Source organism: Sparus aurata, chromosome 12 (assembly GCF_900880675.1).
Source record: "Sparus aurata chromosome 12, fSpaAur1.1, whole genome shotgun sequence".
NCBI lineage: Eukaryota > Metazoa > Chordata > Actinopteri > Spariformes > Sparidae > Sparus > Sparus aurata.
In genome coordinates this window covers 10,797,648-10,824,443 of record NC_044198.1, presented here as the reverse complement: position 1 = coordinate 10,824,443, position 26,796 = coordinate 10,797,648, and the positions used below count along the sequence as shown (strand labels likewise).

The window sequence follows — 26,796 nt, the reverse complement described above, 5'->3', positions numbered from 1 at the left end:
TCCACGATTATTTACATGGTTGCTGTGCCCATCTGTACTGTACATGCCTCTTTCTCTCTACAGTCTTTTCACCCCTAATAGGACGTGTTATTGCCTCCTACACGGGAATTGCTTTTGCATTCATAGCCAAGCAGTAAGCTCCTGGGATGGAGGTGACGCTCTGTCGGAACGTGGAGGCATCATCTGAGTGATGTTCCAATTACAGATGAAATGAAAGGCTCCAAAGTAAAACTAGCGGGGTCATGGTATGGTGGGGAAAAGTTTGCCCACTAATGAAAATGCGGTCATTATCCATTCACCCCCTGTGCCCCATGTAAAGTCAGGTGAAGTTTCTTAGTCCAGACAAAGACAAGCAAAACCGCAGTGTTCAGAAGTAGATCGGGACTTGTTTTAAAATAGTTTTGTAAAAATATTAAAAAAGCTTCATATGGCTCATCCTGTGTATTCCAAGTCTCTAGAGAGCCTTGAAAAAAGATGTTATGCACCCATTTCAGATGGGACGCGCTAATACTTTCGGCTTAGCTGCTACAGTGAAGATTTGAGCTTAAAAAAGGGGTGAAAATGATGTCTTTTCAAATCAATTTGAGAGTGTTTTCAGGAAAATTGGATTATGCCGAATGTCCCCATCTTCCCATCAAGCTCCAGAAATTTCTTAGGGACCATAAAACTTTACCTGACCTTCCATCGGCACTGGGGCTGAGCAGAAAATTATTTTCATTTTTGAGTGAACTGTTCCTCTAATTCTCGTTTCTAATCCGATTGGTAACACATCTATTGATCGTTAAATGCCCATCCTGTGGCATTAAACAATAATCAAGCATTAGATCGTCTCATATATTTAGGGGGCGTGGTTATAAGATAATTGAGTAAACTTTGAATGGCTGACCATATGGTGACGAGGTCTTAACGAGCCTCGGTTCATCACGCGGTCGCTCGTGCTGACACGGAACGAGAGAGGGGAAAAGCTTAATAGGCACTATAAAGTAATGCAGCTACATCTGGAAGTGGTGACGAGTGAGGAGTAATCTGTTCTCAGTTTGGGGAAGCGAGCCCCGCAGCGGTGGGGTTCACCTGTGGAGGGTCTGTGATTGGAGAGCCCGGCGCTTCACTCCGCCCCCCCTCGGCGCGCTGCCCGCCTCCCCCAAACCCGGAGCGCACTCAGCTCCTCAGTACCTTCCTCCAGCCGCCGCATAGTATGAGCTCTCTTCTCTCCAAGCGGACGCGTAACGACACAGATGGTTTCACCACGGCACCCCGCTCTATGCTGACCGAAACTGTTGTTGTTTAGGAACACTCTCTCTCCCCCCCCCCCTACCCGCTTTTTGTTTTTTGGATGCGCCATGCAACCTCGCTGGTGGAGTTGTGGCGTTCGGCTGGTGGCATGGACGTGGGTTTGGAGTCTGGCATTGCCTGGAGCGTGGTGCATCCCCGCGAACGAAGGTAAAAATAGATAAATAAATAAAAGAACGCGCATGGAGACACTTTTGGGTCGGTGACATCGGTGCTCGGCGGGGCTTTAATTGGCGCTGACAAGTGTGACCGGTTAAAGGTCCGTCTGGCAGCGCCGGTGCCCGTCGGCTCACTGCACGGTTCCGACGCCTTTTGCCCGAAAAAGGAGGGTCGCCAACAAAAAATAATTTTGAGCTGCTGACGTTTATGACATCGGTGTCCATTAAATGTGTAATTACTGTGTTCAACAATAACAACGGCAAAAGGCTGAAATAAAAGAGGACCTTTGAACGGAACATGCGTCTCTCTCCAGATAAGCAGTCCACTGAGGACTTGGCAGCGCCGACAGACGCGCTGTGCGCCGCAGAAATCACCGGAATGATCTTTAAACGATGTCCTGTGCAGGGTGCTCATACAGATGAGTTCACACTGACCTTAGAGCACTTTATGGTATTTAAGAAGAAAAGACAACAACAACAAAAAAATCCATGCTTTTGTTATAGTGAGTTTTAATTGATCTCAGTTTTTTCATCCCTTAAAATGAGTATTTACTGACTATTGTGATTTGTCTCTTTATTCCATTAAAAGGTTGCTGTGAGTTTAGTCCAGTCCACCATTCTGCCTGTAAAGATGCAGATTGAGTCCCTGTTAACCTCTGAATCCTGTTAACCTGCCTGACAGCCACTGACTTCAGAGGGGTAGTCTCTTGCACTGGTGTTGCTTATCTCGTCAGATATTAACAGTTTCTTTTGGCACCGCACAGTTGGCGCAAAATCCTTCCATATGCATGCACTGGGGCGCAAACTGTTTAAACTAATCCATTCTCCTCTGAGCTGAAGTAATGCACCTGTGCCACCCTGCTATGTGCCCAATAAGAACATTTACCCAGTGGCTTCGAAACAAGAAAAAAGGAAAATAGTACAACAAATCAATCAAACGGTGCTTCAGAAATTGTTCCCACGCTATTGTCCGCGCACTGAGCAGCATTTTGGTAGCTGGAGATGAATGCCATTGTTTGCGGCTATTAGAAGGCATTATCCGGGACAGGGAGGACATTCGTCAACCTGCTTATTCTCCACATGGCAGATTTATTCGGTCAACGTTTAGATTCACAACAGTTTGACCATGGAACGCTCCTGGAGGGGTTTGCAGAGCATCCTTGGCAACATATCGAATAGTTAAAGTTCACCTAGAATACTCACGTTACCTCTTTGTGTCAGTGTCCTCTGGATTCAATTACTGCAGCGGGGGGGTTTGGACATTTGCGACATGAGATTAGGTACGTTTGATAGTGGTGCAAACTGGCGTACAAGTTCCACCACAGTCCCTTGAAAAGAAGTGTTTTGCTCAAAGTCTAGCAAAACAGTCACTCACCCTAAAAATACTTGACATTTTACTTGCCAAGCTCACTGTTTGACTTGACATTAAAGTCAGATTTCAATTGTGCGATCTGTGAATCAATGGCAATCTGGATCATAAGTTTGTGTTCTGTCTGCGGTGAATTAAGAGAGCGCGCGCGCGCGCGAGAGAGGGAAGTCCTCAAAACACATCCACGTTTGTTTCCTTCGCCATCCTCATTCATCAGACCTGTCAACTGTTTTTCTCTGCGGCAGCACATTGTTAAAAAAACCTCTTTTATTTGTGTTCTCTGTGAAATCTGACTGAAAAAAACCACAAAGTTCTGCTTGCAAAAACAGATCAGATAAAAACTGTGAAACACCTAACCTCTTAAGAAGCCAGAGGCTGCCACTCAACACAAGTTTTACATTCATTTGCCACATATTTGCATTGCAACAGCTCCATCGTACATTGTGTGCATAATTGGAGAGGAGAGTGAAGCTCATAATTAAAATAACCGCTTTTCTCTCGTTGGGCTAATTTATTGTAATTGAAAAACGTGAAATTAAACCATTGTTCGGCTCGCTTCGAGGAATCTTTGGGGACTTTGGCCACTTGCCCATATTGGTTTTTGTCTCATCATGAGAGTAAAATCTTACCAGGCTGCATGCTGTTTTTCCAAAATAAAGTTCACCTTTCATTTGCATCCAAGTTTGTACCCCAACGTTTCTGGGAAAAACCTGAACAGAGAAAAGTCCTGATGCCTTCTAAATTATATGAACATTTCTCTAGCAGCGAGCATAGTTCTCCTGCGGTGAGGCTCCAGCTGACAGAGGAACACTGCACACACTGCGCCACCTTGATTAATTTCCTCCCTTGAAGCCGATCCATTTGTATTTAAATTCCTTAATTTTTGAGAGCATCTTGACACAGAGCCAGATGCCACACATCTGTTTAAGAGATTGTTATGGTGCTCTATTAATGATGATGTCTGACGAATGAGGGTGATGAGAGTGTGCGAGTCTACGCTTTGGGTAGTTTAAAACCCATCGCTTTGCTTTGTCGTTGGTCATGGTCAAACGAGGACGGTGGCCTCAAAGGGGTGTGTGTGTCTGTGTGTGTGTGTGTGTGGCAGGCCAATAAGCCCGAAGCAATCGGGGCTAACATCTAAATGCCACAATCAAACACTGTAAAGTACAGACGAGCCAAAAGAGGCAAATGTGTTGAGGAAATTACAAGTTTTACACTTTAACCGTTGGTTTCAAAAGAAATGGTTTTGGAGAAGATTGTATTATTAAATGATCGCTGAGGGTCAAGTTCGCACTAACACTTGAGCCTCTCGGTTCAACCATTCACTCGTCACGTCAGGAAGAATTGTATCTGTGCTCCACGTGCTGGAAATCCACTTTCTCCTCGACATATTTAAAATGCTTAGAGTATCCTTGAAGTAATGTCACTGCGAACCTTTAAATCACTCCCCCTGTTCGGCGGTGATGACTTTTAATAATAAGTTCTGTAGATCATTGTCACGGCTGAGCTCTAACTTGTTAGGTGGTTTGATCCTTGGAGAGCGTGCCGGAGAGTGAAAGAGGTAACGCATCCCTTGTGATCTAGTTCAGCATCACTTATCTCTTCTTTATGGCCTAATTAGTTGTCTAATCGCCTCCTAAGGACATCTTTTATTATTCTCGGCAGGGCGGTGGAGACAGTAAGACTAGATAGAGTTGTGTGTGTGTGTGTGTGTGTGTGTGATGGGAGGGGTTACTGAACCAGCTCTCGCTTCATGTTCGGTTCTGCTTACTCCACCTTCTCGCTGCGGATGTCTGCTCTATTGTTGACACTGGTGCAGGGTTCATATTGCTGTTTTATAACGTGGCTTATCGCGGGACATGTGACAAAGTACTGTACTCAACAGCTGGTTTAAGGTATGGATAGCATTCGTGGGATTAATTGATGATTGATTAAAGCTCTTACGGGCAGTGATAGTGTTTGTTCTGTGTTAATGTTTCACTGGGAAGGCTTTCCAGCTGGCAGCTCCAAACTGTAGCAAGAAGTAACACTTTGAAAATGTAAAAATGAAGTGCCCAGGAATCTTGCAGGGTGAAGTAAGCGAGATATTCAAATTTTTACCAACCTGGCTCGTTTCTGATCCTCTTTCTTCTTTTCAAGGGAGGAGAGAAGATGGAGCAACAGTTGGGCCGTGGAAAAAGACAGTACCAGTTATTTGCATACAAATTTAAATGCAGTTTTTGTGGAGAAATAATATGACACTTGCGGGAAAATGTTTGAAAGTTAGGAAGAAAGCTATTAATTATAGGAGTGTGAATCTCTAGGTGCTCCACAATTCAATTTGATTCAAATTCAGAGGGCCGCAGTGCAATTACAAATGATTATATATGCTTCTTGGCGCAGTCCTGGCGAACATGGTGTAGTTGTAATGATCCATAATTAAAGTAAACAGTTTGCTTAGTTCCGTTATGCTTGCTCAAGCTCAGCCGTGCTCACCAAAACGAAAAAAAAGAAAAAGCCCGCAACTTTGAAAGTAAACACAATGCACATGTTTGTGTCCATCACGTTTTACCATCTGGTTGGTTTAACCGTAAGGAACACTTGGCCCAGGCTTGCAGAAGATCAGAAAGTCGAGAATTGGGTTCAAAGTGTCCACTATTGAGCAAGAAGACATAGTCGTTCAAGAGAGAATAACAACGGATTGAAGATTTTTTTTCCCCTTAACTATAAGTAATTATAGTTGAAAATCAACAGTGTTCATTTAAAAGAAACATTCGAGAGACACCAACAAATTTGATACCAATACTGATACCAGAACCTTGACTATGAGAATGGTTCCTGAACGCAAATTTTTTCCATAACAATTTCATGAAATCCATTTTAACAAAAGATTACATTGCACATACACAAGGTGAGCCCTGGATACTGGTGTAACCTAGTGTTGTTCCTGCATGCCTACACAATATTAGATCACTACTAGAAAAAACAAGCATGTTGCAATTTGGTATTAAATGAAAGGACATTTTTCAAAACTTAGTGTCGAGCAAATTCTGTCCTTGCCATAAAACTAGGGAGTTCAATACCCAGCCTTAGTTAGATGAGATCAAATGTGCCGCTAAGTGTCACAATTGATGTAACAGATATTGCTTTGCTCTAATGTCTAGCTCTCATTCTGCTCCCATTTCGTGGAGATGGAAACCTTGACAGTTGGTTATTCAGTTGGACTTTCTCTTTTATTGTTTGAGTACACAGTGTGTCAGACACAGAACAAGCCATATGTTATCACAGATGCGATAAAGACGACTGAACTCCGGCCTGACAGAAGTTCAGTCGCCTTTTATGAGCACGTCAAGTCATGGCGAACTCGGATGATTCATAAAGCTGTTGCAGGACATCATATGTTCATGAGTTGATTTACTGTATTCAGGGTCTGTGAAGATGGTGTTAAGGGTTTTCGTCAGTTTTTCTCGTATCATCTGGTAACTGAAACATAGACTTCAAGCTGGAATCCAAGTTGATTCTATGGGACTCACACGTGGCATTTACCTTTGCAGCAAATTGTTTCAGTCTGAGATAAAGCCACTGAGCCATCAGAGAAAAGCTTTCTGTCTGAACTCGGAGGACTAGAATTTTGACCAGTGCTGCACAAGAGGAGATGGAAACATGTTTCAAGGAGTGCAGTGGTCAGGTAATTGCACTTGACAGCTTTCATTAAGAAGGCTGGGAAAGGAGGATTCTAATGGATCACTATGAGCGGAGAGCGCTGGCGGGGTTGAGCGGCAGTTTTTGGCCAACAACATTCACAAATGTGCAGTTCCACCAAAGCGGTGTAAATAGATAATAGCCACTTAGCACAGCTCTCCAAGCCACGCCAAGTGTTATGTCAACTTTGACTCATGAAGTGACTCTTGGCATTTTAAAGTACTGTGCACAAAAAACCCCTGCCATTCATTGAATACCAGTTTCGTGTACAAATGGAAATGGAGAAATGGAGAGCTCCTTATTCTGTCAGCTCATAATAGAGATGCCAAGATTCAGGGAAAAAAATGGAGTAGAAATTATTTTTCAGTACCTGTCATGATATTCAGGCTGAGGAACAGATCAGGATGAATATATGTCTTTACAGATCGAAAGTAATATTTTAAGCTGCAACCAGGACAATCGGCCTGTCCCCAAAAACTTCCCCACCCTTTGGCACCCGCAGATTTCACCATAGGATGCTGCAGTTTGGCATGGAGGTCAAGTGCGTGTGAAGGTGTGCGTATGTGTTCATGCCAGCTGGCTAGGCCTATCACAGAAAGGACCCTAACTTTAAAGTGGATACACAGACTTGCGCATTTTGTGTAAATGTTGGTCATGAGCCAAAGGACAGCTGATTAACTGCTCATTCAAATAGGCTAAAAAGGGGGTGTGGCAGTGGGAGGCCTATAACAAGAAGGTGTTTACCTCCTAAGTGGATCTATGTGACATGCCCGAACTTTGTACAAAGGCATTCAGATGCAATTTTGCCTTTCATAACTCATGAACTATTTGTCATAAACACTTAGGATGGCGAGATATTTGCTCGGTAAATGCATGTCCGTTATTGAATCTTGCGGACGTAGCGTTCATTACTGAGGACCCGCACAACCGATGCTCCACATGATCTGCATGATGCATGAGACAACCATCATGCACATGTGAACACGTTGTTGAAAGCAAAGTTCATCTCTTGTCTTGTGGGAGGCATTGGACGAAGCAGAGTTCCTTTTTCATTGCTCCATCTATGGGTTCTTCAGTTCATTTCTCCACAAAAATCTCTCCGTTTTTTGTTCCTCAAAGTTGTTTCAACCAACACCAACCGCAACTTTCTGTCTTTGAGACAGTGTCTGTACGGCTGTGTGCATGTTAATGCCTGAGCATGTGGATGCCTGCATGTCCCGGGTTGCAGCTATTGTGAATTGGTGCTCGTCAATGTTCCATCTGTGATTAAGAAAGTCTCAAAACTCATATTTGAGTCAGTGTGCTCAGCAATCAGCCTTTGTGATACACCTGGAGCAACTTGACCTTCATTAGCTGACTACCCATGATGACTGTAAATGGATTTATCTTCGTCAAAGTAGTAAATGAAAAAATCTTGAGCAGTGTTCCTAAATTGAAACCACACGATGAGAGTGGCAGAGGCTGGGTTACCAAACAAAGGAAGTTAAGATCTTAGCTTTTGGATTGTTTTGATTGGTTGTTCGTCTATACTTAAAACTGTGTCTGTGTTTTTAATCCTTTCAACAGTGAACCTGCTGGATTCTCGCTCTGTGATGGGAGACCTTGGATGGGTGGCCTATCCGAAGAATGGGGTTAGTATTTTTAAGATGTTACAAGATGTTAGTTGTTGCTACAGTTTTGTAGACACAAGCCCCCAAATTTGACGAATACTTAACATATATTTTCAAAGCTGTTGCGATGACACCTGAAGTTGTCAGTGATGATAGTATCATTGTCCTCTGATTGGTTGTTTATAAGGAGGCTCATGGTTTCCTCAAATGAGTAGAGGTCTTTAGATTAGTTAAGTTAATACACCTTATAACACTAAAACACATCCAAGAAAAAATACAAAATTAAACATTTCTTCCATCTAAAGCAAATAATCGGCCACTATAAACATAATATTGCTACTTTATGTCGTGAGCTCACTTACTGTGTATAAAGAAGACACCTGTAACTTATTTTTTTCCCCTGAAGTACAGACTCTTCATTTGTTTAATCAAGGTTAAAGGCCTTTTAATTTCCAAGAACTCTCAGATCATTATCCGGGTAAATTGAATTCATGAATAAGATATTGAAAGTCACCACGGAATATATCAAGCCAGGAATTGAGTTTCCATTTGCAAGTATTCCCAGTCTAATTAGAGGATGACTTAGTAGAGTTGGGAAATAGTTATTTCATGGTTTCATATAGTGTATTTTAATGAAAAAAAAATATATATAAATATGAATGTATTCTGGAGTTTTAACACCAGCTCGACTCATGAGACAGTAGTTCACAGCCGAGTCTGCCACCTTACTGTGGGAAAAAATGTAATTCCCCATCCACCTGGGGGTAGATAGTGCTGAACAGGAATTCATTTGTGCATCCATTTGATCCACATGGAAAATCTCTCATATACTCACAACTCCTGTTGGCAAATATGCAGTTATACACACGCCAGACCGATAGTGCTGACCATGGCGCTTCCTCAGCTCTGGGATATTCAAATCACGGCCCACTCTGTGGCTGTATGTAGATGGGAGAGATAGTGCTGACAAAAGCAGCCGTATGCGCAATCATATTAATGAAGATGTGATTATGGTGTTTGGTTTCCACAATGCTACTGCATAAATAAGTGCATTCAGGGTAGGCGTAGGGAGAGGAAACAAAAGACGTGATAAGACGATGTAAGGATCTCATTATGGAATCCTCACTTATTAGCCGATATGTCTTTATTAAGAAATGCCTTTTTTTCGATAAGAACTTGTTGTCTGACACTAAAATGACAAACCTGTCTGACAAAATAATAAAATGAAAAAGCGTACAACCAGTTTGGCAGTTTTAAATAACAGACATTATCGTATTGGCTATTATATTTAATATAATTCTCTGTATTTTATACAAATGAACCCAGTCACCAGCATTGTTTTCCATGGACACAAAAACACACGTTCACTCTTGGCAGCCGGTTTCTTTAGCTAAATAAGATGTTAAGGAGGCGCAGAAGTTTTTTTTTTGGTCTCATGTTCCAGATGGTTTGTTTCATCCCTCATTTTCTCCTCCTCCACCCCCCTCTGTCCCCATCATCGTCTCTCCTCTCATTCTTCACTTCTTTTTCTGGCTCAGCTCTCCTCCCTGTCCCTCCCATCCCTCCCATGTCCCTGAATGTTCATTTTGCTCCTCATCCCCATTTTTTCCTTTTATTCTTGTCATCTGCTTGTCTTTGTTATCACGACACCTTCTCTCTGTTGCTGCTTTTCTCTTCCAAAGGCTTCGATGTGCTTTAAAAGTTCTTGAAATGTACATGTGGGCAAAAGAATGAGATGGAGTAGAATAGGTGTTTGAAAATTGACGGATGACCTTGAAGTTTTGACACGTTTCAACGAACAGCACGACACTGACACAGTTGCCTGACAGTGAAGACTTTTGATTGTAAAACATGAATATTTTGGTTTAAGAGCTTAAGTTGTCACTGGAAACCCTCTCGTCATATATGACAAGCTCCTTGAACTTCCGAGTTCAGAGTTGAGCCTCTTTTTCTCTTTATACAGAAACAGGATATATACTGAAAGTGCCATTTAAAATTAAAAAAAAGACATTTGAACAGGGGCGGTTCTGGGGGGGGGGGGGGCCAACAGGGGCCAGTGCCCCCGTAACTCTGAGTCTGGACCCCCCTGTGGCCCCCCTGACAGGGAGTCTGCATCAATAATACAATGACAGATTTCTTGCAATGATTTTGTTTTGAAGAGAAAGGCTGAAATAAAGTGTCTCAGCAGTTTACTACCCAATCAAAATTGCTGAAATTGTAAACACTGTTTTGTCTGAATGAGGGATTTATCTTTTTTTCCCGGGTTGTATGTGCCCCCTAACAAAAAAGCCGGCCCCAACCTGGCCCCCCTATTAAAACTGGTCTAGAACCGCCACTGCATTTGAAGTCTCTCAAAGATATTATGGCTAGCAGGAGGCCTCCTGGTCCCCTAGCAGGTTAATCTGTAACAGCAGCCTGAGATGGACAAAGGTGTGTGAGAGAAATGGGACCTCAAGAATGCAAGTCCTATTGGAAACAAGTCCTCATGGGCAGTCAGGAAGTCACTGAAAAATTGGGGAGCTTGTGGCATTTAAAGTATCTCCAATGCAACGTTTTCTCCTTCCCATGTCCCGTTGTGGTTTGATTTCGGCATCAGAGGAGATGAAGTTGATAAGGCTTCATGATGGAGAATATAGAGAAATGGTTGTTGGCAGATTATAGTGCAGTTAATTAGCATTTGTGTAGAGATTTAATGTTGGACATTATTCATAAGTTATATTTTGGATACAGAAAACTGTATCATTAGGAAGAAAAAAAACACCAAAGTTCATGAAAGGTTGCTTGAAGCTCTACATTTGAGCTATAGTTGGAAGACACTTTATTTTGGTGGCATTTCAAAAAGTCATAATTTGGAATTTCATTCGGTTAATGAATGTTTGCTTACCGAGCATTAATATTAATGCAGTGTTTGACCAAAAGAGGGACAAAAAATGAAGTTAGGGCTGAGGAGGTTTCTTTCTTTCCACTTTCTGTCATGTAATACCTCCATAACTTCCTGTTTCTATTACATTGGAGGAGTGTTTGTCCGCAGATTGGGTAGGCTGCCGATCATGTGCCATTTGGTGGGTGCTCTCATCTGTTGCCTCTTTAAGCATCTTGGTGGGACAAGACTGGATTAAGAAAATTCAGGATGGAAAGTGCCATTGATGGGAGGGGAATATTTTACTGTGAAATCCATCTGTCTCCTTTGCCTCTCATCAGTCTGGCAGACCCAAGAACCATTTTGCTCTGTCCTTATCCAAACATTATTAGGCAACATCCACTGGGTCTGATTCTCCTAGCTGACCTCAAAAGATCTGACGGTGACAAAAACTGACTGATGAAACCTGTTGTTTCGCGTTACGTCACAGCGTTTCTTCTCTTAAATTTTTCATCAGAGGAAAGCACAAAGACTGTAGCCGATGACTTGCTGACAGCTGACACACACAACACTCTTAGCCGGCGAGAGAGGTTAAAGTGCTTTGAAAAACCTTCAGACTTAGCATTGCAGAAAGACAAACAAGCTAAACTAGCCCAGCACTCTTTTAAAATGGACTTAATGCATGCTCAAACCAAGAACTGAGAATATGCCGGACCAAAATTTGCAATAGGACTGTGAAGTTTAGTTTTGCCTCTCCTGTTTGTGCTATTCCTCAGGGCTGAACAATTTGAAGGGAGTATCTCATCGCAATTAGGGCTACATTTATGATTATGTTCACTACTAATGAATCTGTGAAATATTTATTCAATCATCCATGAATTATTTGGTCTATAAAACTTAGCCATGATTGACACCTCATTTGACCAGTTAGGAGTTTATATGCCCGCCTTGTGGCCTACAACAGCTAATGAGTAATTTAGTAGACAGGAGACCCACTCCTTCTTCCATTTCCTTTTTCCTGAGCCAGAACAAAATGTCACTAAAAATAAGAAGAAGTCACACAAAAGCACTATGTCTGCCGATTCAGCATGCTCAATTTCGCAGAGATGTTGGCAGGGTAGCATCAAAGGTGCTGAACACGCTGCAATACTCTGACCAATGATCACTCACCGATGGCCAAGTGATGCCTAATAGTTGGCTTGATGTGTCAGGGACTGAACGGAGCTGCTGTGTGAACAGTTGAAGGAGTGTTTGCCAAGATCAGAGCCTCTTTTTTTTCCCAAAAGCACATTATAGTACCGTGAAGAATGGACAGAAGATAGTAGAGAGAGCTGAGGGGGAAATTATTGAGGAAAGGTTGACAGGAGGTAGGCAAAGAGGAGGGAAGCAGGAATTGGGGACAAGGAAGAAGTCAGGAAGTCGGATGCTGAGCTAGAGAAGGGGGGGAAGCAGTCGAACAGTGTTTCTGGGTTAGACTTGAGATTGGATAATTAAAGGAAGAATAGAGGACACATAGAGGGAAAATGATAATGGACATGAGTGAAATGAAAAGGCAGAGGAATGAGGCACAAGAGGAGGGTGTTGGAGTGAATCAGATGGAGGGGGGCAAGGAGAGTGGGGGGAGGGGGTGTTCTTGTATGTTAAGGAATGAAAGGGACAGTTCTATTACGGTGTCGTGAGGGTCAGCGGTAATGGCTTGTAATAATAAGTTGGAGACAGCTTTATAGACTTAGAGCCAGGAGGGCACTCAGCACAGCCACATGGGGTCTCCTGACGGATGTGACACACTGACACAGACACACACCAAGAAAAACAAACACACATACTAATAGGGAGCTAGAAGGGTGCCTATAGGGACAGTTCAGTGTCGGGAACAAGGGCAGGAAGTAGGGAAGAGACCACGTAGAGGTGAAAGAGAGGTTAAGGCTGCATGAGAAGATCTAAAATTAAGAATGTCTGGTTATTTTCGCCATTTATTATTTGGATTAGACCATGTCAATGTCTTGGCTCTTTTATGTTCACATTAGAAGCATCGGTTCACCATGGATGCACAAAACAATTCTTTATACAGTGGCAGAATATTAACTGAAGTTAATAAAGCCTTAATAAATTCTCTCCTGTAATTTGGAACTCTGTCTTGAAGTCATCATAGCTAATAGAAGGTCAAGGTACATGTATTGCCTGGAGGCCTCCTAGCAGGTTATTCTAGCAGCATGGAGAGGGATGGAGAGCTGCAGGACAGTATCAACCTGAGATGGACAAAGAAGTGTGAGAGAGAACTTGTGGCCTCAAGAATAAAAGTTCTCATGGGCAGTCAGGAAGGTGCCTTATGATCTGCCAATAAATAGAGAGCAGACGAAGGAGACGTCATGATTAATGTTCATGGCTCATGTTCGTCCAACTATCACACAAGTGTATACTAGAGGGCCAAACATGTCATCCCCGGTGTGAGCATTTTTTTACAGTATCAGAGGAAGGTGACATGCAATTTCCAATACATGTTCCCCAAGGGCTCAGAGAGGAAGGAAAACAAATCTTGTCTCAAATCTTTGATCACTACGTCTTATCCTTTCCTTCCCTCAGGTTTGCATAAACTAAAGGTTAGGAACTTCCTTTTACAATACAAAAATGTGAAATTGTCACTTATCAGCATAGTCTGGAAAAAAAAAATGATGAGGGCAAATTAAGTTTTGTGTTATGTTTTTGTTCATGTCAACAATGTCCCTCCTTTTTAGAAATGCCACAGGGGTTGAGTGGAAATTTCTTAGAATTTTACCCTTTTAAGAAGAGGTTGTGTGAATTGCAAGAAAGTGATGTGGGTTCGCTGAGTATCACATCTTTAAAACAAATGGATGGTGACTTTTTTTACAGACTCATTTCGAGACAAAGAGCTTTTAAAATTACTGTAAAAATGATTGTCAGGTATCCTATTAGTGAATGCTTTTGTGTCTACAGTGCCTCACATTAGCATGGGTGGTCCTGACCCCGTAGTGTTAGTATGTTGCTCCTTGTGCGTAGCCTTGTGTTTGACCCCGGAGGCCCCAAACCACCTGAATACCATGTACACTAGTCTTTAAAGATTCCATGAAATAGGAACATGAAACCCCTTTTTTCTCAATATATAATAGCCTATAATAGCCTTCTTTTTTTAATATAATTAAGATGTCTAATTTCTAGCCCCACTAACTTGTGCTAAGTGCTTGTTTCAGTGCTAATTTCAGACAGCACTTATTTGCAAATGTTAAATCATTGTTTGATGTCTTAAGCAAGTGGCACATCCCATTTACATTAGCAATCAAACGCTGTTAATACGTTAGAGCCTGCAGAGTGGGAGGACCTTCAGTGGCAACAATGGCAATCAAGATTTATGTACACAAACACTGACTCCATTTGGAACCAGGCAAAAATAGTGAGGGTCGTGTGTTAAACCCCTTCTGAGCACACCAATAATGATTAGTGTGTGTGTGTGTGCGTGTGTGTGTGTGCGCATGTTTGTTAAGCTGTGTAAAGCTCAGAACAGGCTGGTGGATCTGTGTGATCTAACCAGTAAGAGGCTTAATGTCTGCACTGGGACCAACTGGGCTGGAGTCTGCTGGGAGTCATCGGGACTCAGTCACACAAGTGCACACAAATCTGTCTGTGCATCTACGGTGTACTTGTGACGACCCTCGTTAGCATAATGCATTTACTGTAACCCTAACCTCAAAGTGATAATCTCGAAGAATATGTAATATCTCAAAAATAAATCTGTTAAACTGCCGTCAGTCTGTGAATGATGTAAAGCAATGGTGATTGAACCCTTGGCTCACTTACTTTCTGTATTTGCAGTATCACAAACAGATACTGTCAAGCTAGCTGAACAGCTAACCTAGCTAACAAGCTAACAGTAGTGATATGCTGTGTTTGTTCAACTGTGTTCAATTCTTACATATTGTACCTTCTAGCTGCTAATGCAAACTGACTATGTTCTACTGCTGCAGCTTCACATTAAAAGAATTTAGCTAGTGAAACATGAGGTGATTTTTATTATGAAGTAGTCACAGGAAATGTGCTTGTCAGTGATCTTAACGTTTACCACCCGTTCATCAAAAATGCATCTACCAATACCAAACAACGGCCATAGTCCGCATTTGTTGCAGCAGATCAGTTTGAAATATTGCACAAAGTTACTGAACAAGGAGGAGCAGCCGCAGTAAATTGTTATATGAAGAGCTGCAGGCGACAGGCTGCACACCTCCAACTTCACAGTGAGTTAATCAACTCCTTTCACTGTGCCCTGCTGTTTGCAGAATCAGATTACAGAATGATTGAAAGAGACCAATTATTTCCTGTCTTTTTTATTGAAATGATGATAGTTTGGGTTTGTTGCTCCTGAATATTGTTACATATGGGATAAAACCATATTTTCTGTTACCACCACCAGTAAACACAGGTGTTGCCAAATCAATCAGGACTGAACTCTTGCAGACTGCGACTTTAAACAAAGCTATTTCTATAACAATGAAGAATTAAGGTTTGAGAGAAAGAACCCTCCTCAACTTTTAAACTCTCAAGCTCAAGTTTGTCTTCTCAGAGATGCAAGAATTCAAGCACGCATACACCGTGAGCATATCAACACAGAAACATACCGGCTAATAACTTGACAACGCCTTCGTTCATTCACAAAAGGCTCAGAAACTGAATGATGATGACCAGAAAACAAAAGGGGCAGACCAAAGCAGGGAGGAATGGGGGGAAAAAAGACAGATGGAGAACAAGACAGAGCGATGAGAGAGAAAAGACAAAGACAGAAGGCTGTATACAACAGCTACAGCAAGGATTGATTAATATGGGCTATTAAGCTATAACACCAGATCATAGTCTGGTCCCTCTGGCCATATTACGGTGACATGATGAAGCGCCCGTATTAGCCATGGGAGAGTGCTAGTGATGCAGATAATAGCCACGTCCCAGGAGACCTGCAGAGGGAATTAATGCTGCTGCCTGACACACACACACACACACACACACACAAGCACACGCACACACTTACTTACAGGCCTGGAATCATTTACATATATGCACACATACATAGGGTATAGCTACAGTATATGCACAGACGAGTGCACCTTTAAGTTAATTCTTTTTTTCCGCTGACACAGACTCCACCCCTCATTCAGGGTAAGTGCATATATATACCCTATAACACTGTCTCATTCTCTCCTGTCTGTTGCAATAGGATGGAATGAGGTGGAAGGGATGAGGATTATTCCGCTATCTATACCTAGCCACACACACACACACACACACACACACACACACACACACACTCTGAAATTTCCTCGCCACCATTAAGCCTTTTAAAAAGGCATTGCTGTAGCTTATTCTTAATACATTTCCTTGGATATCAATTCTCTGCAGATGTGGGTATTATTTGAGATTTTCTGATACTTCCACAGATATTATAGTTTTGGCACTGATACCAACACTGGACTGTTCCAGGACTTGAATTGATAAGTACTCTAAGAATGATTTTTTTCTGGAAAGCCCTCGAGCAAAAGGAGCCAATGTTTTCAATTGTTAAATGTTGTCTAAGCATGACAAGATGTTTGCCTCAATAAATGAGTCAGAAATTGCCAAAATGCGCTCTGCTAATGATTCATTTTGTTCATAGCTGGTAAATAAATGCATTCATTCAAGAAGTCTTCAATTTTGAAGTACTCATAATCTACTTTTGAGTATTGTGCCCTTCTCCATTAACCTCCCTCTTCTCTGTGCTGCAGTGGGAGGAGATCGGGGAAGTAGACGAGGACTACGCTCCCATCCACACCTACCAAGTGTGCCGGGTCATGGAGCAGAACCAGAACAACTGGCTCCACACCAACTGGATCCTGACCGAGGGCGCCCAGCGGGTCTTCATCGAGCTCAAGTTCACACTGAGAGACTGCAACAGCCTGCCTGGGGGGGTCGGAACCTGCAAAGAGACGTTTAACATGTATTACTACGAAACGAACGGAGATGAGGACGAAATGGAGGAAGGAGAGATGAGAGATGGAACTGGGATCACGGAGGAGGAGGACAGGGCGATGAAGGAGAGCAGGTACATCAAAATTGACACCATCGCAGCTGATGAGAGCTTCACCGAGCTGGACCTGGGGGACCGCGTGATGAAGCTCAACACTGAAGTCCGCGACCTAGGTCCCTTAACCCACAAGGGCTTCTACCTGGCTTTCCAGGATTTGGGGGCCTGCATTGCTCTCGTGTCAGTGCGTGTTTTCTACAAGCGCTGCCCGTTTCTGGTGAAGAGTTTAGCCGAGTTCCAGGACACGATCCCCGGCTCAGAGGCCTCGCAGCTGGTGGAGGTGGTGGGCCGCTGCGTCAACAACTCCCTGCCTCTGTACGAGCCTCCCAGGATGCATTGTAGCACAGAGGGAGAATGGCTGGTGCCTATCGGGAAGTGTGTGTGCCAGACGGGATTTGAGGAAATCAACGGATCGTGCCAAGGTAAGAGGGCAAAATATGTATGTAAATATGTGCGAAAAGATTTTCTTTATTAACTAAAGGTAAATTATTCACGAAATGGAGTCCTGTTAAATAAATACTCAAAGCAATTAGGGGACAGCTTAACTGCTAACTGCTGTTACCGTTTGCTAGTTAGCTTAGTTAGCTGTGCAGCTAGCAATCCAGCCTTGGAGCTTGGAACACAGGGGGAGTGTATGTGTTTACACTGCTAAAGCAGGACCTTTGGACCAGAACAGTATGGGGGAAACTGGTTAGGATGCTAAATGTATCATCTCTGCAGCACAATACTTAGACGTCATTATGTCAAAACTTGACATTCAGGTGATGCAAGTTATTTTTGGAATGTTTTCAACTAAAGTTCTTACATATTGCACCTTTTAATGAAGCAATTAAAAATTAATGGGCTATAATTTTTAATTAAACTGTTAATCAGTTATTACTTAAAAGTGTCAGACAATGGTGAATAATGTCGGTGCTTGCGAAAGCACCAAATTACATTAGTAAATGTGCTGTTATGTTCACAACCCAAATATATTCAGTCATAGATGGTAAAGAGACTAGAACAAATTCAAATGTAAGAAGCTGGAATCTAAAAATTTTCTTTTTTTTCTTTAAAAAAATGATTCAAACAAATGAATCAATTGTCATAGAAGTTGCAGATTTATTTAGAGGGTGACAACAGATCCACTGCACAACTAATCGCGCAGCTCTACACTCATTTAACCAAGCGAAAGCCTAAAGAACTTGAGAACGTGAGAATTTTAGTGCTCTCCACTGTCCAGTGTTTTCAGTCTTTTTAGGTTTCTGAGTGCACATGCATGTGTACTCTCCGCAATTGCATCTTCACCCCGTTTGTTTATTTTTATATCCGTGCACATGTTTGTTTTTAGTATTTTGTGCCTGAGTGTGCGCATGGATCTGTTTATTCTTTTACTAAGAGGGTTTCATACTGTGCGGGTGTGTTTTTCCCGAGCTTAGTGGAGGGTATTCCCCGGAGCCCCGCAGCACTTTGCTGCTCTCATGCAGCCGCTGCTCTGCTCTGACTCGAGCCCAAACATTGCCACCGCCGACCTTAACTGCCATTTCCACGGGCACCCAGGGCCTCTCTATTTTTCTCTCCTTCGCTCCTCTCCAATCTTCTTCTGCGCTGTCTTTAAATTACTCAATTTTCCGACTTGCACACTATACTCTACTTGAGCTGCTCTGAGTGGCATGGCGAAATTTCAGTGAAAATTCCAGAGAATAGTTATTATAGCGGCATGGAGCTGGGTGATACAGAGACTTGAAATGTCTGATTATTTGTCGTCTCTTGAGTTTTTCCATTTTTTTCCACACAGCGCCCCGCTGATCAAGTGTCGGTCTCAAGCGATGAACTGAAGTAGCTCTCAAATGCTCATATCAACTTATGCAAAGTGTGTATGATCTGCGTACATCGGACACTGGCTTGCATAGAAAAGAAAGATTGTTGTTTGTTGTGCATGGCAGAAGTGGTATTAGGCGCGTCATGTATCTGGTTTTCCATTGAATCGATCACAACGTGCCTCCAGAAGATCCAAGAATGCACCGTGTCCAACTCTCTTAGCTGTGATCAGTTCATTATAATCAAATGTTAGAATGTAGAAGCTGCGTGACAAAATGTGTGCCATTTGTAGCTTAACTTGGTCAGACATGCAGTCTGTGTGGAGAGATCATTAGGAAGTAGCTGTCAGTATGCCACTGGCTTGCCTGGAGTTGTGCTGCCACAGACTGTACAGTCACATAAAAAAAAAGACTGTTACAGAGCTGTGGCTGACAACGCCAAAAGAGATCATTCTGGTGTTCAGCACTAAAACACGGGAGCTCATTCTGTAATGTGTATATCAGAGCCACGTAGCAGCCTGTAGTCATGTATTCGTATTCAAAAACAGATTCATTTGTGCAGTTTAGAAAAGAATAGGATGTTAAGTACTGTGCACGAATACTGCAGGAATCAAAATGTATGAACTTCAAAATTACACAGATTCAGAATTACACTATGTTTATAGTAGTTTTATTGAAAAATAATGCAGTCTTACAACATTTACATGTACATTTTCTTTTGTACGGTGTTGAATTCTACCATAACATTATGAAACTTGATATAAACTTGAAAAATATATATACATTTTTAAATGTCCATCAGGAGGTTTTTTTTGGAATTATAAGAATGCGTATGCTTAACCAAAAACACCCCTCTGTTTTCATTCCACTAAGGGTCAGTCTAACTGATATTAATAACTGTAACTGTGTAATACAGTAAACTGTGTGATATTTTCATAATTCCATGAACATCTTATACCATTGAAATTCTAATTGCAAATTGGAAATGTATTCTCCTAATTATTGGCTCTTAGTTTGACTCATGCTTAAGTTGTTGTCATGATGCTTGTATACAAAATAATGTGCACTGGAGTTGGTTTTCTCCAGTATTTTACATGCTAGCAGCTTGGCTCAAGGGATGGCAAGTAACCGACCGGATCATTATGTAATCTGGTACAGAAGTTTGGACCAAACCCTGGCAGAGCTGATGACAGTCCAATCAGTCAGTCAACAATACTTACTACTGCTAATTAGCAGATATAAGCATGCTATTATGCTAAACTAAGGTGGTGACCATTGAACACATTATACTTGATAAACTGTGCTACTGCATTACTGTCATTGTCAGCTTGTGCTTGCTAACATTAGCATTAAGTTCCACGAACCACTGTATGTATAAGGCCTGTAAGCCTTGCAGAGCTTGATAGCATGGCTGTAGACTCAAATTATTATTATTAAGAGTATGATTATTTGAAGTAAAAGAAACAAACTTTGATGGTGCCAACAGCAATACACAATTTACTGCACATCAGCTGCATGGCTGCGGCAGCATGTCAGCTGCATTTGCAGTATCTCTGTGCTCATGTAGTGGTGTATAAAAGAGTGTAAATTCAAGGGCACAATCTTAATTTACGGTGGCTTTGAGACCCTGAAATAGTTTTCATGAGTAATATGTTATATGTTTCTCTTTGACATGTGTATATATTATCAAGCGTACCATGTGCATAATGTGCAGGAACACAATATTAAAACTGAAACGAAAACTAACATGGATGATTTTGGAAATGTGTTTCCACTTTTGCCAGAGATGAAATGACTCGCTAAGCTTGTAGAGAAGTGGTCTGTGTCTGCATGAAGCTGATGTGGACTGCAGCGAAGATTAAAAACAGTATTTCTGTTTTATGAGACATGAATGGAAAAAAGAAAAAAAGTGACAGCCAAAAGCACAGCATTTCCTCTGTACCCTTATTCACAAAGGAGTGAGAGGGTGTTATTTTGATGACACTGTGATTAAAATCTGACCCCTGCGACCATGTTTAGCACCGGTACGCCTCGTGCCCTGTTTTTCACCGTTCTGTCGGCACAGAACAGAGTTTCGAGGTTACACAGGGTTTTAACTGATTTTCATTTTAATGAGTTTCAGTGTTTTGCTTTTCAGGAAGATGAGTCTGTGTGATATGCAAATGTTTGCCATTGGTTAAACGTTTTGGAATGAAACATCAACACTGCTCAGAGTGAAATAAGATTATTTTTATTTTAATCATGGTCCGTACGTAGGAAAAAAGAAATGAAGTAAACAAACTTAGAAGTAAGTTGTCAGAGTAGAGCGCACTCCCAGCTATTAATGAAGCTACAAGATTATGTTCTTCATATGCAGATGAGACTGACAGCCTTTGAAACATCAACAGAGAGAAACATGGCAAGGCTCTCCTCTCTTCCTCGGCTTTGTTACCATATGTGTTTGCTGCTTAAGCAAACACTTTTTCATGTGCATTTCAGTCGCTCGGAGAGTGAAGTGTCAGGTTTTGTTTTTGAGACGTTGAAAGAGTGCCTGGACACCATACTGAGGGGGAGATATGGATTCGGTGTCTTTTGGGAGGCTGGTTTCTCGTTGCTTTTTTAGATGTGAAAGTTCTTAACGTCTGCTGATCTGGATTGCAATGTAGTGGTTATATTTCAACTTTATTTTGTCTATGTTGCCCTCTAAGGTAAAGCTGTTTAAAAGGAACCTATTCCCTTCTTCATTATTTTCCTTTCCTTTAGTGGTTTATATACAGAATTTTAATTTACATTTAAAATATCTTGAACATTACAAAGGTCAAAGTCTGCACCAATAGAACCTCCTTAGTCCCACAGAAAACACTGCTCCTGAAACGCCTCGTCAGTAGTCCCACCTTTGATTCCGTGACTTCATGACATCACACCACGTCACCATGTCACTCATTTGCATAAATGTATGCATCACCGCTAGTTTGGCACGTAAGAAATTTATATAGCTCAGCTGCTCTGTTGTTGTTGTTCGCAGTGCTGGGTCAGGCGTGTGTGAGCTGACCAATCAGAACTGCATGTGTATTTGGGGAGGGAGGGCCTTCAAGAGATGGGAGCTAAAACAGACAAAGCATGAATACTGTATGAAAAACTATATAAAAGCATGAGAAAACGGATGTATTTTTGAGCATTAAAGCATGAAAAGCTACTCTAGCAGTAACCCAAAATAAAATTATCATCCTGAAAACGAACATAATATGTCTCCGGTAAAAAAACAAACAAACACGCAGCATTGTTAATAACCATTTTATATTTCCTAGCCTGTTCAGCCTTTTCACTTGGTGCTTTAAGTCGCACTGTGGACTGTGTATCCGTGGGTTGCAGGTACAGTGTGTGTTTATGTGACAAAAAGTGTGCAAGTGTGTGTGTGTGGATCCTGACTGTATTGGCTGTGTGTGTGCTGCCTAGTAGAGCATGATTTAACACCGCCTTTGTGAATGTAGGACAGAACTCGTTACGGACAGCTCTTTCTCCTCTCCTTTGTCTTTATCGTCCTTTCTTTCTGTTGCTCATTCTCACATCTCCACTTCTCTCCGTCTCAATCCTTTTGCTTTCCCTCTGCACCTCAGTTTCTCATTTCCCCATCTTTCACACCCTTGTTTGTCCTTTTATCCTCGCTCTTTCTCTCATTTTATCTTTCTGTGACTGCCCATCATTCACTGCCGTCCTCCGTCTCCTCTTTATTGTTTCCAGCAGCATTAGTTCTCTCCTGTCTTTTACACTCCAGCCACCGCCTCTCACTCTGCTTCTCTCTACTTCCCCTCTTTAAATATCTGTCCATCTTTCCCTATCAGCAGTCTAACTCTGCCTTTTTTTTAAACTCCCCTCCTCTTGTCTCACCCACACGCACATACATCTCTTTTAAAAGGTACATCTCTTTGTTCGGCTATTGTCCAGCTTCTCGGATTGATCAGTGTATTTGTCTTTTTTGTTATATATTCATAAGACAGCTTACAGCAGTATTCAAATGCTCATGTAATATTTTCATAGTTTAAATGAAACAAAATAAACAATTAACTGAGTTATCAACAGAGTGTGAAGAACTAACATATCTGACATTATGTGGAAGATGTCTATGTACTATGTGGCCAAGATATATGCTAACTAGCCCTAGTCTCATAATGACATTCCCAGTCTGAACCACTAAGTTGCAACTCACTGAGCTAACAAGCTCAACACGGCTACAGTTTGCAGCAGTTGCTGATAACTCTAATGATATGCTGCCCCCTATTTGCCATTTTTTTTTACATTTTGCACCTTTAAGTATGAGCATATCATGAGCGAATGATGCATAGGAATTAAATGTATGTGCATACAAAGCGTGTGGTGATCCATTCTTGTCACTCCAGACATTATATCGTGTCAGATGATATCTAAGGATATTGTATGTGGTTGTGTGAGATGTATAGATGTAGGCACAACTTTAGCTGGGATAATTGGTGATGGCCTGCAGCACTGTCACACTGAAGAGAGGGAATGGGCGAGGAGGAGGAGAGTACATCTGAGGGGTAGATAGATAGATGGTTAGACCGAACGAAGGATTACGGAGAGAAGTGATGGCAAAACAAGGGGACACAAGATAAATTGAAGATTTCTCACCACAGGGTGTGAGGGCAGGGAGATGGATGAGTGTTGTTTCAGCGGTGATAGAGGGAGGATAACTGAGGATAGAAGTGGGCAGATGGATGAAGAGATAGATGAGAAGGATGGGGGGGAGGGGGTTGTAGATTGAGTTCAGCCCCGCAGATGTGACTTGGGCTGAATGAGTGCGAGAAGAAATGTGGGTATAATGGCTGAATGGAACATTGAAATAATGACCCAGTGTTGGGTTCATGGAATAAGAGCTGAAAGAAGAGCTGAATGGTTTGAATCAAATTCAGATTTGATGTTGACATGAGAAACCTGGTTACTCATATGATTTTATACATTGTTCATGACCAATTTATTGATTTTACTAGATGGATTATCACAGCAGTTTAAGGGCCATTTCCCCCCAAGATCAAAACTACATAATTTTTACATCTAGATTTTTTTGTGAGAGTTGCCAAGCTTTGGAGATATCTTCCGAAGAGATGTCTGCCTACTTGACTACATTTTGGTGACTCAAAATAAACCACAGACCCCATTGCACAGTTTCATGTAGGAATTATTTTCTTTCTACCAGACTACATCATATCACCATGCTGAAGCACGTGTACAAATCTGTGCTCGTAACAGTGCGGGATTCCTCGGCTGAACTAACATGTTAGTTGGCTAGCTTCATAGTTAGCTAGGTCTGTGGATTATCTGGAATAACCGCCTCATGATTTCTGTAAGAGAATTTGCTGTTTCCATCTGATCACCATAACAGCAACCCTTTAACCAAACTTCGATTTCAGTTCAGTGTGATTACATTATTCATCCATATTTTATTATATTTTTCTTATTCAGCCAGCAACTGAGCAGAATGAGTTGAAGATGCACAAGCAATACGGCCCCCACTGATCAGAAACTTGGATTTGCATGGCACACTATCCTGATATTGGTACTTGCACTTAACACAGTAAACACTTAAGTGGTAACATTAACAGTGCATCCAACAATAAAACCACACCTATACAAATCATAATGACAAAGGGTGGTGAAAAAGGTCAAAGGCATGGTAAATGATGGAATTATGGATTGAGGTAATGTTGCCAATGGAATAAGGACTAAATAAAGAGTAGTGAATTACGTTAAGGGTTGTCCGCTGGAATAAAGGATTCTGGAATGATGAAATAATGGCATGAGCTGAGTGAAGTGTTGTAATAATAGTTAAAGAGCTCAATGGCATACTGGAATTACGGAGTAAGGACGGGATTGGATGTTGGAATAATAAAAGACAGGCTAAATTGGATGTTGGAAATGAGAACTGACTAGAATGTTGGAATGATAAGGATAAGAGCTGAATAGGAGGATGAAATGAAGGCTGAATGGATCCATGGGATTGACAACTTTGTGATGTTCGGATTCAGGCTGCACTGAATTCACATGACAGAAGAAAAAAAAAAAGGCTCGGAGGTGTAAGAGATCGGCAGTGAAGTTGGGGGAAGAGAGAGATGAGGGGAAGTTGGGGGAGGGTAGGCAGAGAAGAGGGAAGAGGAATGTGGGCAGATGAGGAATACAAATGAAAACGAGGATGACTTTTGGTATCATCAAATGAAAGAATTACATGGAAAGATAAAGAGGCGCTTACTGGTAGAATAAGAAAACCACGGAGCGTTTCATTGAGCAGGCATCGTCTAAGTGTGTCATGGGTAGAGCTGGATTTCCCTCGACAATACTTTGTTTCAGTGCCAGGGCTCCCCTGATGTTCCTCCATGTTTTCCTGCCTGTCAGACGTCACTGCGGCATATGTCAAACTCAATCTGGTCACGGTGGTGGTGCTGCCATATGAAACTGTCTCACTGACGTAGTATTGTGAGGAAGCTCTTCTGCTGTATCCCTCTGGGGAACTATGGGATAGCTAACATGCGGCTCACACTTGCAATGTGGGGCTTGTGGTTGACGGTGTGGTGACAAGGGTATAACAGTCACGCGAAGAACAAAGAGATACAAACATGATCATCGAAGCATCTGCCATTCCAATATGATGAGACATATGAGTGAGGGTTGGGGTTTAGGTGGGGATGTGTTCCAACACCAGTTTGCTTTGGGTGTCTATATTTATAATGGTCATTATTTTATTGTACATTTTGTTGAACCAAAATACAGCTGGAACTATTGCACTTGGACAAAACAAGAAATTTGGAGTGGTAGCTTGTGCTTTGGCAAAAAGTAAATTGATATTTATCACCTTTTTCTGCCAATTTATAGACCAAACAACTAATCAGTTAAAAAATAATCAACAAATGAATTGACAATGTCAAAAATCATTGGTCGCAGCCCTAAACTAAAAGAAAAACAAAATAAATGTGGATGTTATTCATGAAATATAAAACATGAAACTATAAAAGTAGACTACATCTATAAAATTCTGATAAAAGGCTGCATCTTACAGGCTTTGTTCTAACTAGTAGTAAATCGGTTTCTTTTCTTTTACGTTCATAAACATTCAATTAATATTTAATCATGGATGTGGAGCATAAACAAATCAACCTGGTTTTAATGTTCATTATTCTGATTTAAAGGTCCAAACAGTAAGAAAGTAGATTTTTGAGTCTCAATCCCAAACGTCAGGATCTGAGTTGGGATCGACACTCAAAAATCAACTTTCTTACCGTTTGGACCTTTAAATTATCTTAACAATAATCTTATCTACATGGCTACATATTACATGCAAGAGTGCAGCCTAACCTTTGGATCAGCACTCATTAGACCTACAAGATCCAGTGGCATTATAAGTCAGATATTTCCTGCTGTGTATCTATTGCAATGTTTCTTTTAATCATTTGAGTTAAATGGTATTCAATAACCTTCGGAAATATAGAAGTTCTGTCATCCCTGAGTGGCTCAGGAGACAGAACAGCTTGGTGAATGATGGTGCAAAAATCTGCTTGTGGCAGGAAGCCTTTTTGATTCCATCACCTCCTAAATATGAATCGACTGGATCTATGGCTGAAAGAGTTGCCATTCATCTTTTTTAGATCCTGTTCAATTGGAAGCAGCTACTGGCTTCTTTCACCATACTTTCTTTCTCTGTTCCCTGCTCCTGATCTCTCCCGCTCTCTTCTCCATCTTAATGCCCAACCCCTCTGCATCACCCCATCATCTCAACGTGGTGATGCTGTCATGACAACTAAAGTGCTTCCTGAGTGCTTGTTGGGTAAACTGACTTTCCCAGAAGTGCTTCCTCTCTTTAACCCTTCCCCCTGCTAACGTGCACACACATTCACATGGGTTTCTCTGCACCTGTGAGGAGCTTAATTAGCACACCACAGCCATAACAGAGAGGTCCCTAACCTTGCCCTGACCTTAACCTAA

The 26,796-nt window shown here is 41.7% G+C and overlaps 1 protein-coding gene across 1 annotated transcript in view; it reads left to right on the top strand.

Moving 5' to 3' along the window:
* The first annotated feature begins 952 nt into the window (after nucleotides 1–952).
* Nucleotides 953–26,796, top strand: part of epha5 (EPH receptor A5) — a 72,975-nt gene continuing 47,131 nt past the window's right edge. The window contains exons 1-3 of the mRNA XM_030435806.1: nucleotides 953–1,440; nucleotides 8,065–8,129; nucleotides 16,731–17,451. Of these exons, the coding sequence (XP_030291666.1) occupies nucleotides 1,341–1,440; nucleotides 8,065–8,129; nucleotides 16,731–17,451 (886 nt within the window). The 5' untranslated portion in view covers nucleotides 953–1,340. The remainder of the gene's footprint in view (nucleotides 1,441–8,064; nucleotides 8,130–16,730; nucleotides 17,452–26,796) is intronic.